At 41.0% G+C, this 13,666-nt stretch overlaps 2 protein-coding genes across 3 annotated transcripts in view; one reads left to right on the top strand and one right to left on the bottom strand.

The window, feature by feature from the left end:
- Positions 1 to 13,666, bottom strand: part of SGSM3 (small G protein signaling modulator 3) — a 421,214-nt gene that overhangs the window by 299,595 nt on the left and 107,953 nt on the right. The window lies entirely within an intron of this gene.
- The window catches only part of MRTFA (myocardin related transcription factor A), a 98,065-nt gene that overhangs the window by 30,982 nt on the left and 53,417 nt on the right, over positions 1 to 13,666 (top strand). Inside the window, exon 1 of one of the 2 annotated variants that reach the window (XM_060189016.1) lies at positions 4,104 to 4,509. The exons of the other annotated variant lie outside the window; for it this stretch is intronic. Coding sequence (XP_060044999.1) covers positions 4,302 to 4,509 — 208 coding nt within the window. The 5' untranslated portion in view covers positions 4,104 to 4,301. Of the gene's footprint in view, positions 1 to 4,103; positions 4,510 to 13,666 lie in introns of those variants that run through there. 2 annotated transcript variants of the gene reach the window in all.

The raw sequence follows: 13,666 nt of genomic DNA, 5'->3' as shown, positions 1-13,666 counted from the left end.
GCCCTTGCCTTCCATTTTGCTGTTGTTAGATAGAAAAGAGAGAAATCGGGGGGAGGGGATAAAGATATACTCCTGCAGACCTGCTTCACTGCTTGTGAAGTGACCCCACCCCCACAGGTGGGGGGAGGGGCGGAAACAGGATCTTTGTGCTGGTCCTTGCACTTTGCGCCATGTGCACTTAACCCGCTGTGCTGCCACCCTACCCCCTCATCAGACTCTTAACCATTGCTGGCCTTGTCCCCTTTCATTGCCACACTACAGGTTTTCTGTTAGTCACTCCTACCCACCAAATTATTATTTCCACATCTATTTCTTTTTTATGTAATTCTTTTTTTCTTTTTTTTTTTTTAAATTTTTTTATATTTATTTATTTATTGGATAGAGACAGCCAGAAATTGAGAGGGGGTAGGGAGTGGGGGGAGAGAGAGAGACATCTGCAGCCCTGCTCCACCACTTGTGAAGCTTTCCCCTTGCAGGTGGGGACTAGGGCCTTGAACCTGGGTCTTTGTGCACTGTAATGTGTGTGCTCCTCCAGATACACCACCACCTGGCCCCTTTCACATCTATTTCTATGATTTTTTTTCCTCCAGGGTTATCACTGGGGTTCAGTGCTAACACTACAAATTAACTGCTCCTGGCGGCCATTTTTTCTATTTTATTGGGTAGGACAGAGAAAAGTTCAGAGAAGAAGGGCAGATAGAGAAAGATAAACACCTGCAGACCTGCCTCACCACTTGTGAAGCATCCCCCCTGCATGTGGGGAGCCAGGGGCTCAAGTCTGGATCCTTGCATGGGTACTTGCACTTAGTACTATGTGCACTTAACTGGGTGTGCCACCTCCTGGTCCCCCTATTTCTATGATTTTGTACATTCCTATCTCTTCAGTTGGGATGCTCTTCCTCAACTTTAGGTTTGAATTGCTTGCTTGCTTGCATACTTGCTTGCTTCCTTAGTTACAGCTATTGCTGAGTCTTCACTGCTCTGGACTTTTCCAGACACACACACACACACACACACACACACACACACACACACACACACACACACACACACACTCTACTGTTTGAACCTGGGCCATGCACATAACAAAATAGAATCCTCCTAAGTAAGCTACCTTGTTGCCTTGGTTAGATTTCTCTTCTTCTCTCCTCTCCTCCCCTCCCCTCCCCTCTTCTCTTTCTTCCTTTCCTTCCTTTTTCTTTCTTTCTTTATTTTTTTTTCTTTTTTTTTAATATTTATTTTATTTATTTATTCCCTTTTGTTGCCCTTATTGTTTTATTGTTGTAGTTATTATTGTTGTCGTCGTTGTTGGATAGGACAGAGAGAAATGGAGAGAGGAGGGGAAGACAGAGAGGAGGAGAGAAAGATCGACACCTGCAGACCTGCTTCACCGCCTGTGAAGCGACTCCCCTGCAGCTGGGGAGCTGGGGTTCGAACCAGGATCCTTATGCCGGTCTTTGTGCTTTGCGCCACCTGTGCTTAACCCGCTGTGCTACAGCCCGACTCCCCTTTCTTTATTTTTTAATAGAACCATTATGTTGAGTTCAGCTGTTACCATTGGTGTCTGACTAGTTCTTACAAGGCATTCAGGTCTTGACTTAAGTGTCCTCTGTGATACCTCCAAACCCAGGTAGGTCCCTCCCATTCTGTATTCCCATGGGAACACTTATCATGTGATGGGTTGTGTAATTAGACACAAACCGCTCTCTGTTTCTTTGAATGCTCTGTATTGTAAACCTAATTAGGACTTGGGAAAGAAGGAGAGGGAATTAAATTTTACCGCATAGGATACAGAAGGCAATATATAGAAAGAAAAATTAAGGGACATGCCTAGTACTATACTGAAGTTCAGAGTACCATTCCAGTTTAGAGATGGAGGGCACCATATCTGTTCCAGTCCCTCCTTTTTAGAGATGGTGACTTTCTAAAGTCATGAAGTTAAGTTATTCAAATACCTGAAAAGCAAAATTAAACTTCTAGCCCAGTGTCCTGTTGTGTCATGTCCTATCTTTTCTTCTCCCTCCCCTTCCCTTTCTATAGAATTTTTTTCTTGCTATAAGCCAATAATTGTTTAATGTAGAGCATTTAGAAGATAAATAGGAAGGAGAATAAGAGTGTCAGTCAGAGTTCAGGGCACCATATGCCAGGCTAGTTTTGCAGCGGGAGACAGACGACCAGGGACACACAGCCGAGCGGAGAAGCAGTATTTCTTTATTCATGAGCGAACTGTTCAAAAAACTAATCTAATCTAATCACAACCCCATTCTGTCCTGCCTCCTTCTCCTCTGGCCGAAAAGAGTCCGGAACAAAGGAAATATGTAGGATAGGGGGCAGGGAGAGGGAAGAAGTGAACTAGCAAGGACTAGACCAAAATCTCCCGGCACGGGGAGTGAGACCAAACCAATGTAACAGAATGACCATGTAAATAAACCACAACGTCAAGCAATGTAACAGAAGGGATCCCAGAAGGAGAACTAGAAGCATACCAACATGAGAGGGGTGGGGAGAGAAAGACAGGGTATACTTTGATTTTTTTTTTTAAACCAGAACACTTTTCACTTCTGATTCATGGTGATACTGGTGCTATGATAATAAAAATCATTGATAAAATGAAATGGCAAAGTAAGTTTAGGTAGATAAGATAAAGCTATGAATCTCACATTTTTAGGTGGGCTGCCATTATTGTTGCGATACATTGTATCACAGCGGTCAGCATCTCACCCTACCTCCACCCCAAGTGCCTTACCCATGCAAGATTTCACAGCTCCCAGATCAGTGTTTTCATTCTTTTATTTAGAGACAGAAAGGGAGTGATATAGCAGCACCAGAAGTCCCTCAGGTGCTGTGGCTTCTGGCCTGATCAAGCTCCATTGGGTGAGCATGATGATAACATCTTAAGAGCCTTTCTTTTCTTTCAAAATGAAAAAGGAAATTAAAAGACACTGAGACATTTTTTTTTAGAGATTTCTAGTAGTAATATGTTTAGATTGCTGAGAAATATCTGTTCTGTCATTTGCTTTATGTATTAAGCATGCTCACCAGGTAACCTTTATGGTTACGATGCCCTTCCCAGTGTTGTGGTATGGCTCGTTTCAAAATAAATTCTTCCTAAGTTTTTCTTGTGACACCTTCTCCTTCCTCTTAATTTGTTATCTTCCATCTAGAAACATTTTATTTGTTTAAAACTTTATTTTTATTTTTTTAATATTTATTTATTCTCTTTTGTTGCCCTTGTTTTACTGTTATAGTTATTGTTGTTGATATTGATGGTGTTGTTGTTAGATAGGACAGAGAGAAATGGAGAGAGGAGGGGAAGACAAAGAGGGGGAGAGAAAGATCGACACCTGCAGACCTGCTTCACCTCCTGTGAAGCGACTCCCCTGCAGGTGGGGAGCCGGGGGCTCGAACCGGGATCCTTCCGCCTGTCCTTGCGCTTGGCACCACATGCGTTTAACCCGCTATGCTACCACCTGAATCCCTATTTTTTATTTTTATGAGACCACAGCAACCTCAACTCTGGAATGTATGGTACCAAGGATTGAACCTGGGACCTCCCCCCCAGCCCCCGACCCCTTTCTTTTCTTTTTTAATTTGGTAGCACAGAGAAGTTGAGAGGAAAAGAAAAAGAGCCTACAGACCTGCTTCACCTCTCATGAAATGTCCCCTTGCAGGTGAAGAGCAGGGACTCGAACCCAGGTCCTTGCACATGGTATCATTTGTGCTTAACCAGGTGAATTACAACTTGGCCCCTGAACTTGGGAACCTCTTGCATGCAAGTCCTGTGTGCTATATTTCTGCCCTGTCTATAAACATTAAAAAAAACCTGTCAAATGAAATAAAATACTTTTACATTGTAATCATTTCTTGTTCCACTTTGGTGTAGGATTTGTTCAAGGAGGGAGAAGAGGGAATCTGGTCATGTGATACTGCTTGTCTGGCAGAAGGCATCTGAGCAGAGAAACCAACTGTTTACTATTTTGGGTGAATGACGTCGGTTGGTTGCTACGAGCATTTTCTCTGAGGGAACCCTCTTCCAGCTCTACACATTGAAGTCATCTCAGCCCTTCTTTTTGGCATTTGAGTGGAGGAGGGAGGTATCTGTGTTGTGGCCCAGTGCTGACAGGAAGAAATGTTTTCCAGGAGACTTACTGATTCTGACCTTCTACTGTCACTGCTCTTAGTTCTCCACTCCCTAAGCAGGCTCGGGATCTGGTTGTTCTTGCAGCCCTTAGCGCTGCAGAAATGAAGTGCCCATTTTCACGGAAAGAACGGTGCTAATCATATCTTGAGCAGATGATGAAATGACCTCTTTAAGGAGTGAGGGCAGAAAGACAAGTTTAATGAAACACTGGGCTTTGGAGCCGCACATTTCCCCCAGTATGCTGGAAGAGAAGACCACGATTCATGAGCCCACCTGCAGGATTCTGCCACTCTCATGGATTGTCCTGAAGCCAGGAAGGGACTACTACTCAGCTGTGTGCCTGGCCCCTTATCACAGTTTGCGGGAAGGTTAGCATATCTGGAGTTTGCATGCTTTTGTATCCTCCTAACTTACTACTGACTTTAAAAATTGAAATATCATTGCACTGTGACATAAAAGAGGCTTGAGGTGTGCATTATTGAAACTCAACATCTTTGTTCTGATTTTTGTCCCCCCTCTTCAAGGATTGGTCTTAGAGTAATAATGCTTATTATTGCTGTCTTTTGCCCCCTCTCTGTTTTTCTTCAGCCATTCAAACTTTAATTTGGGTTAACTTAGTTTCCCAGAGGATTTTATTAAAAGCTTGTTGAGCACTTAATAGATAGATAAGTGAGCATAGTAGCAGTTGTGCATATTTTATAACCTGATGGGACAGCATTCATGATGCTTCAGTTTCTTTCTTACTCCTTTCTTTTTATCCATGCAGAGCACATACAGCTAAATGTAAATAAATAAAATAAAATAAAACCTTTGATAAGAGGGAGTCGGGCTGTAGCGCAGCAGGTTAAGCGCAGGTGGCGCAAAGCACAAGGACCGGCATAAAGATCCCGGTTCGAACCCCGGCTCCCCAGCTGCAGGGGAGTCGCTTCACAGGCGGTGAAGCAGGTCTACAGGTGTCGATCTTTCTCTCCTCCTCTCTGTCTTCCCCTCCTCTCTCCATTTCTCTCTGTCCTATCCAACAACGACAACAGCAATAATAACTACAACAATAAAACAACAAGGGCAACAAAAGGGAATAAATAAATAAAATAAATATTTTTAAAAAAACCTTTGATAAGATAAAATTCTTTCTCTTAATGTAGGTCAAATGTGGTATTTTAGCAGTAAAATACTCTCTGGTGAGAGGCACTATGCAAATAAGTATGAACTATTGAAAAAGACTTTTGTTTCTTCTATCTGCTAAATACTGAAAGCAGTTAAACTATAAGATCTCTTAATAAGATATTGCAATTTAAAATTAACTCTTGGGCAACTTTTTAATTTATATTTCATGTTAGTTTTGCTTAGGGTGAGTAATTTGTGTTGGCCATACCAGTCTTTATAGTTAACTATACAATTATATTAGAATTATATTCAATTATATGGGGGAAATATTTTATTAGTTAACACACCTATAAATAGAAAAGTAATGGAGCTTTCTTTTGTGAACATTCATCTTTTGTGTTCTGAAACTGCTGAGAAATACTGTTTTTAATGTATTTCCACCAGGGCAATACTTGGTGCCTGCACAACCTGTCTACCCCTCCCTTTTATATATAGATGGGGGGGACACACATGCAGCACTGCTTTAACACTTGTGAAACTTCCCTCCTTCAGATGGGGATGGGACTTGAACCTGGGTCCCTGTACATGTGTGCACTCTATTGGGTGTGTCACTGCCATACCCCTGAAAAAATATTCTTTGGGAGTAGAGTGAACACATTTGTGTGATACAGAAAAGTTCACTTTTAAATTTGAGGGAAATTCTTTCTGAAGAGTTCTGCATTATGGAGGGAGCAGGCTTTATTCAAAATAAAAAAATTTTTTTTTAAATTGGATAGGACAGAGAGAAATTGATAGGGAAGGGGGATATGGTGGGGGGAGAAAGACACCTGCAGACCTGCTCCACTGCTTGTCAAGTGACTTCCCTGCAGGTGGGGAGCCAGGGACTTGAACTGGGATCGTTGCATGGGTCCTTGTACTTAGTACTATATGTGTGCTTAACCTGGTGTGCCACCACCCAACCTCCCTTAAATCTTTTTTCTTTGTTTTCTTAGTCCTGCCTTTTTTTTCCTAATTAAAAATATTTTAAAACATAATTAGGATTATGGGAGATCACTTACGATACTGTCTTGATTGTTTTAGTTAGTAGTTGGAAATACCTAGAACAGAAGGAATCACAGCATACATCTCTCTCACACACACACACACAGAGACACACCCAGAGACACACACAGAGACATGACTTTCAGACTTGAAATGTGGTGGAGTGATAAATTTTAGGTTGCACATTTAGGTGGATTACAATCTGGTCTAACCCAATCTTTCCCATACTTTCTACTATTCTCTGTCACCTCTTTAATATTCTACTCCCAAAACTGAAGTGTATTTTTAAAGATTTATTTATTATAGAGAATAAGTAAAGTATCTTCCTGGCACATTTGATGGCTAGGATCAAACTCAAGACCTCATGCTTGAAAGTCCCAACACTCCATTTCACTGGGCCACCTCCTGGACCTTGAAGTATATTATTTATGTTCATTTTTCTTTCTTGTAGTGGGATGATGCAAGGGATCAAACCCAAGGTCTCATACAAAGAAGTTTAAGCTCTACCATTGAGCTACATCTCCAACCCAGTTCTGACCATACCCTTTTAGACTTCCGGCAGGTGTTGACTTTTTGTCCTTCATAACTTATTCCCATGAAGCCTACTAAATCCTTGTTGTCCTCTAGTATTTTAGTATCTTCAAAACTCTAAAAAACTTATCACACTGTTTTTGGTTAGAGTTATTTGTTTTATTTACTAAAGTCTTTATTTCTGAGATATGTGGAATGGGGATCAGCTAAGACCTTGCACATACATAATACTGTTTCTTGGCTTCTCTAGATTCTCCCTCCCTCCCTTCTGCCCTCCCTCCCTCCCTTCCTTCCTTGTCAACAGGTTTATTGCTGGGATTCCAAGCTTATACAATCCCACCACTCCCAGTGGATGCCTCCCCCATCTTTTGTTTTTTCTCTCTAGCTATAGAATTAGAGAGGGAGAAAGAAATAGAGGAGAGATGCCACAGTACTGCTCCATCACTCATGAAACCTCCCCTGTATAGGTGCCCCTTGTGGTGGTCTGGGGCTTAAACCTGGGTTCTACTGGGTAAACCCATCTCCTAGCCCCCATCTCTGGCAACTTTTAGTCTGTTTTTGAAGTGGCATGAGAAAGAAGTAGACACCAGAGCACACCTCCGGCATCATTGGTGTTCTCTTGATGCAGTCATTGGTGTTTCCATGTGGTGCCAGGGGTCTAACTCAGAGCCTTGTGCATGTCTTTGAAGACATGTCCTTCACCTGTTGAACCATCTCCTTGGTTTTACATTGCTAATATTCTCCACTATAAATTCCTAGGGAGGCTTATATAGATTTTATGGTTATGTGTGACAGACTTAACCTTTTCCCCTCTCTAAAGTGCTTAGCAAAGTGTTATACATATAGGTGATTAAATATGCATTAGTTGAGTTGGTCTTCTGAGGTTACTGTTTTTTTGGCAGGTTACTGTCTTTTTGGCAGTAGAGGGCAGTATTATGCCCATAACCAAAATGTAGTGTATTTGAAAAAAGACATATTTTGAGCATTTCATCCTAGTTCAGTTTTATTCAACCCCATAGTAATAATTCTAGCTTTCAAAAGGAGATTTTTTTTTTTTTTTGTAGTTACTGGGCTTCACCATTCAAGGCCTGCTTTTACCAGATAGAGAGACAGAGACTGAGAGAAAGATAACACAGCACCAGAATTCCTTCAGCATGGTCGAAGCTAGACTTGAACCAGGATTGTATGCATGACAAAGCAAATGAACTATTTTTCTGGCCTGGAATATATATGTCAGTGATAACAGTAAATAACCTTTCCCACAATTGTCTTGAATTAGATTTAGACTATGATGTTTGACAAGGAGATTTGTGAGTTCTTAGCAGGAAGAAACTTGGTACATTTGAGAAATGTACTGGCCAAGGCATTAAGTGTCAGATTAATTCCTTGAGGGCAGAAGCCTTTTTTGTAGTAGGCAGCTAGTACTACAGCATAGAACTGATAGTCAGGAACTTGAAGTTCTTGGTTTAATCTCATCACTGGTGGGCTTGGTTAAATTGCTCTAAACTTGACAAACCAGTTTCTTTTGTGTAGTGGATATAATGTCTATTCTAATTTCAAGCTCAAATAAGATCATGTGAAAAAAATAGCTTTGTAAAATATTATATAAGTGTATAGAGTTATTTTCTTTTTCAAGTCATACCTGGCATCTAGTTCCAAGCACACATAATGATTTATTAGAAATATTTATGACAGAGTCCAGGCAGTGGCACAGTCCGTTAAGTGCACAGTACAGTGCTTGAGGATCTGGGTTCAAGCCCTCAGTTCCCACCTGCAGTGGTGAAGCTTCAGCAGTGGTGAAGCAGTGCTGCAGGTGTCACTTTCTATCTGTCTCCTTCACCCCCCTCAGTTTCTCTCTTTCCTATCAAATAATTTTTTTAAAAAATGTTAATTGAATGTATTTATTTAACTTTCCCTTTTAAGGTCAAGATTGTATCCTCTTAAAGGTTAGATGAAAAATATTGTGGTGCAATTACTCCCACCTAGGCTGTACCCACCAGGCGTTGATGGCAGTAGTAATAGTTACCATGCGTCCTATCTTTTGATGTTGTGCAACCTTCCACTACATGTGAGATGCATACATGTGGATGTTATCCTCTTTATAGATTTATTTTTCAAGTCCTCTGCCCTTTCTTAATCATAATTTAAATTAGTGAGGATTAGCCAATTATTGTGGAGCTTTGGGGCTCAATAATGAAAATTAATTTCACCTTCATTGCACTGAAGCCAAGGACTCTAAGGAAGGAGGGGGAGGTGAATATGGAAAGAACATTGGAGTTCTGACTCAGGATGGTGGAAAGGACCTAAGTTGGTAGTGAGTGTGTTTTCGCACTCACGTGTCAACAACTATATTGTAGCATTAAGCCCTTAGTAAAATGATTTTTTCTATTGCCATCAGGGTTGTCTCTGGGGCTCAGTGCCTATACTATGAATCCACTACTCCAGATGGCCATTTTTGTTTTCTTTCTAATTTTATTAGGTAGGACAGAGAGAAATTGAGAGAGCATGGGGGATTTAGAGAAAGGGAGAGATGATAGACACCTATAGACCTGCCTCACTGCTCATGAAGGACCCCCTGCAGGTGGGGAGTGTGGGCTTGAACCCGGGTCCTTGCACTTGGTGATAGGTGTGCTTAACCAAGTGCTCCACCATCTGGCCCCCATAAAATGATTTTTTTTTTAAGTTCAGAAAAAGAGAAAAAAAAGAAAAGAAAATCGGTTTGGGAATCAACACAAGCATATTTCCCTTCTACATTTGTGGGCTAGGAAATTAGCAAGCCATTCTTGAAGAGGGTAGTGTTGTGGTTGCTTTTCTTGATAGCACCCATAAGCCTTTTAGTAAATCATTAGATGCATCAAATAAAATGTTCCCCTGAAGTTCATGCAATCTCGAAGTTACTAAATTCTCTTGCCAAAGATAGTTGCAGTCAGAATATCTGCAATCGAATCATTTCCTGTTCAAGTTTGCAGGTGGGGAACTATTTGAAACTACAGTCTCCTAAGATTAATTGTAAGGGGAAAAAACCTTGCTGGAAGAGGCCCTCATCAGAAGAGTACCCCAGGATCTTGGGACTAACCAGACTTGTAGGCATAAGTGAGGGTTCAAGCCCACCCTTGTGGAATCCTGAATTAAACTCCTCTAGGGCATTCAGATATATGCTGAGCACACTCAGGCAGTGGGCCAAGCAGATGGCACATTCCTCTACCGACCTTTGGAGGCCTGTGAAGTCAGAAAGCTAGCAGTTGGAGATGTGCTTGTGTTCTGGCATAACAGCCTCAAGAGCCTGCATTTCATCTAACATTTGTTGAGGGGATTCATCTCACATTTTTGGAACTGGGTTGATCTGGGTCCACTTAGGGCCTGTCTTGTAGTCTCACGTCGTCTGCCCTTATTCCATCTTGGAGTTGACTTTGACTCTTACCACAATCCAGAGGTGGCTCATGTGCTCTAGGTTTTGAGAGTCCACAACTCCCCTCCATTCTCACCATCAGCCTCTTTTCATTTAGACACATTTTGTTGAAGCTTAACTAAACCTTCCATCTGAGAATAGGGAGGACCACAGGTAAGTTAGGTTACATTCATCTTTCTCTTCATCTGCTTCAGTGCATTCCATTGACTATGTGAAGGAAGTTTGGGTGTGACCCAAATTGGGTAAACCCCCCCCTTCCTGTTGCCCTTTTAAGTTTTTTAAATCTGAACTGAACCTGTTCTCTCTGTCTCTCTGTGTGTGTGTGTGTGTGTGTGTGTGTGTGTGTGTGTGTGTGTGTGTGTGTGTGTGTGTCTGTTTGGCTTCGCCTCTCCCTTCTCCCACAGTCTCCTAAGCTATTTCTGTCAGTTTAATGATCCCCGATCCCCAGCTGCTGGTATAGTTCTGGCTGCTTCCATGCCTGCTAGAGGCAGAAATACCCACCCCTAGAAAGAGGGATCTTGTGTTATCACACAGTGCCAGACATGTGTAATATGTTTTTGTGTAAAAGGGTGAGGATTTTTAGAAAGGGGTGTTAATGTTGGGATTGTTTGAAAATGCAAGAGCAAGAAATCTCCAAGATGGTGTGTGTAGCATTTCAAATAATACTTTTGATGATAGATATGGCACCCTCTGTCGTCAACTCGGGCTAGAAATTTGTGGTAACTGAGTAATTGATCACTTTGCACTCTACTTCCATTTTATTTTTGGTGCTGGAACGTTCCCTCTGGCCTCGGTGTGTTGAAGGAGCCAAACACCTAAACAAAAGCATTTTGTGGTATGAAAGCCATGAAAATCATTTCTGAATTCACCAGAAAGGGCATTGATTTCAGTTCTGTTTTAAGTTAATGCAGGTTTGTTTCGAAACTGTGTGTAAAACCCGCAGTAGTGAAGTGTTCTACTTGCAAATTCAACCACACGAAACTTCAGGAAATATAAAGTTGCACTTCTTTAAACACAAACTCCCATACAGTCACGCATAAATTTACTTTTGAGATGTCTTTACTGAACTTGGGGATAGGTGAGAAAAATCCTACAGTAGCTAACGGGTGACTGTATTGTAAGACTGACTTTTTCTTTACATGTTTGATCTTACTTGTAAACTGGCTGATAAACTTGTAGCTTTCTCACTTCATATACTATATGAAGTTTAATTGTATGAATTCTGTTCTTCTATAAAAGGGAAAATTTGGCTGTGACTTTTACCAACTTTTTTAAAAAATGGAAGCAATCACCTAGGATTTAAATATAAGAAACCATGTTTGCTTTTTTAATATCCATAGAGAATCTTACTCATAAGCATTTGAAGAACTTTCAGATGTGTGTCTATGTTTATTTATTTCACCAAATTTCTAAATGTGTCCTGATAGTCCCCCTAGTTAAAAAAAAAATTAAAATTTTACCTTAATTAGAGTTTACCTCCCTCCTCAAAATGTCACTTACACAAAATGTCATTAATTACTACAAACACTGAAAATTAATTTTTAAAATGTCAAGAAGCTGGGGGCCGGGTGGTAGCGCACCTGGTTGAACACACATGTTTCAGTGCACAAGGACCCAGGTTTGAGCCCCCAGTCCCCACCTGCAGAGGGAAAGCTTCATGAGTGGTGAAGGAGGGCTGCAGGTGTCTTTCTGTCTCTCTCCCTCTCTGTCATCCCCTTCCCTTTCCATTTCTGGCTGTCTCTATCTAATAAATATTAAAAAAAAACACACACAAGAGCAATAAAAGGGAATAAATAAATATTTTTAAAAATATATCAAGAAGCTAAGTGGTACAAACCTACCAGGAAATTTCTAATGTTTCCATAGGTGGAAAAAGCCCTTCCTAAGCATTTATACAGAGTTTATATAAGAATATAGATCCCATATGTATTGACCAACCAACATTATGTCCAGCGGAGAGCCACCTTATGCACCCCATCGAGAATTTTGATCCATACTCCCAGAATGGGATAAAGAATAGGGAAGCTTCCAGTGGAGGGGATGAGACATGGAACTCTGGTGGTGAGAACTGTATGGAGTTGCACCCAAAGTTATTTTACAATTTTGTTTATCATTATTAAATCACTAATAAATATTTTTTAAAAAGAATATAGACCTCACTCATAATTTCATTCCTGCTTTTCTATCATGATAATATACAGTCTATATTATAAAAGCAAGAGAGAATAAATACTCTAACACCCTTGTTCCAAGTTTTGAATCTGCTCACCTGTCACTGGCCTTTAACAAAGCCGGGTATAAAATTTCAGCACCAGTGATACCAACAGGGAATGGCAAATGAGAGTCAGAGCTGCCAGTGCTTTCTGAGAGAGCGTGCAGAACTAATTCGACAGGGAAAATACCGTTCCTGGTGCCTTTAGCTTTGGAAGGGATTATTCAGATGGCCCTGCCAGTCTAAAGGAAGAAATACATTCCCTGTTTACCTCCCTGTGCTCATCAGGCATCTGGTGCAAGTGCACATTATACTCATATCTTGTGTGATGGTCCCATTGGAGTATTGCTATAGGTCCTCAGGAAAGAGAATGATGACATTGAAATTACTGGCAGTTTGAAATCTGTCTGCTGTGGTTAGAAAAGGAGATTACTTCAAAGGGGGATGACCTGAAACAAAATGCTGAGCCCTGGATTTTTAAAAATTAGTGAAAGAATTCGATTTGTTTATATATTTGTAAGAACTTTGCTCTAATTCTGGCATTAAGTATAACATAATGTCAGGCCATCTTGTGTTTGAACTCTTGTTCTTCCTCTTCATAGTAGTGCTAACAGTTATAGAACTTCTTTGAATCACAGTTCCTTCGTCTAAAAAGAGATACTATATACCTCAAATAACTGTTGGGATTGAGTCTGTAGTGCTACATCCAGCCCAGTGACCTTCATAATATAGTAGATGTATTTGACCTCTCGCGCCTCATATTTTAGCTTTCAACTTAGAAAAAGCCTTTCCTAATCTCAGTTTCATTGCACTTGTTATTTCTGCTGCATGAAACACTCCTTTCTTCAGACCTTTTCATAGTGTATCTTACTATTTAGGTTTTTGTCACCTGTGCCCTTCAAAGGGTCCTTTTTGTCTGTGTACTTTCTTTAACTTGTAACTGCCTCGGTCTCTCTGCTCTTAAGTCTCACTTTATCTTCTCCTCACAATGTAGCACTAAAATTATGTATCATTTTTATATCTTCACCACAAGAACATGTGTTGTGTCAGAGTCAGACCTCGCCTCTCCATTTTACTGCTATGTAACCTGCCGCAATGTCTTGAATGTTACAGGTACATAATAGATACTAGTTCAGGGAGTCGGGCAGTAGTGCTGCAGGTTAAGCGCACGTGGCTCAAAACACAAGGACCGGGTAAAGGATCCCGGTTCGAGCCCCCGGCTCCCCAC

This window comes from Erinaceus europaeus, chromosome 4, assembly GCF_950295315.1.
Source record: "Erinaceus europaeus chromosome 4, mEriEur2.1, whole genome shotgun sequence".
NCBI lineage: Eukaryota > Metazoa > Chordata > Mammalia > Eulipotyphla > Erinaceidae > Erinaceus > Erinaceus europaeus.
This window is presented reverse-complemented; position numbering and strand designations above follow the sequence as displayed.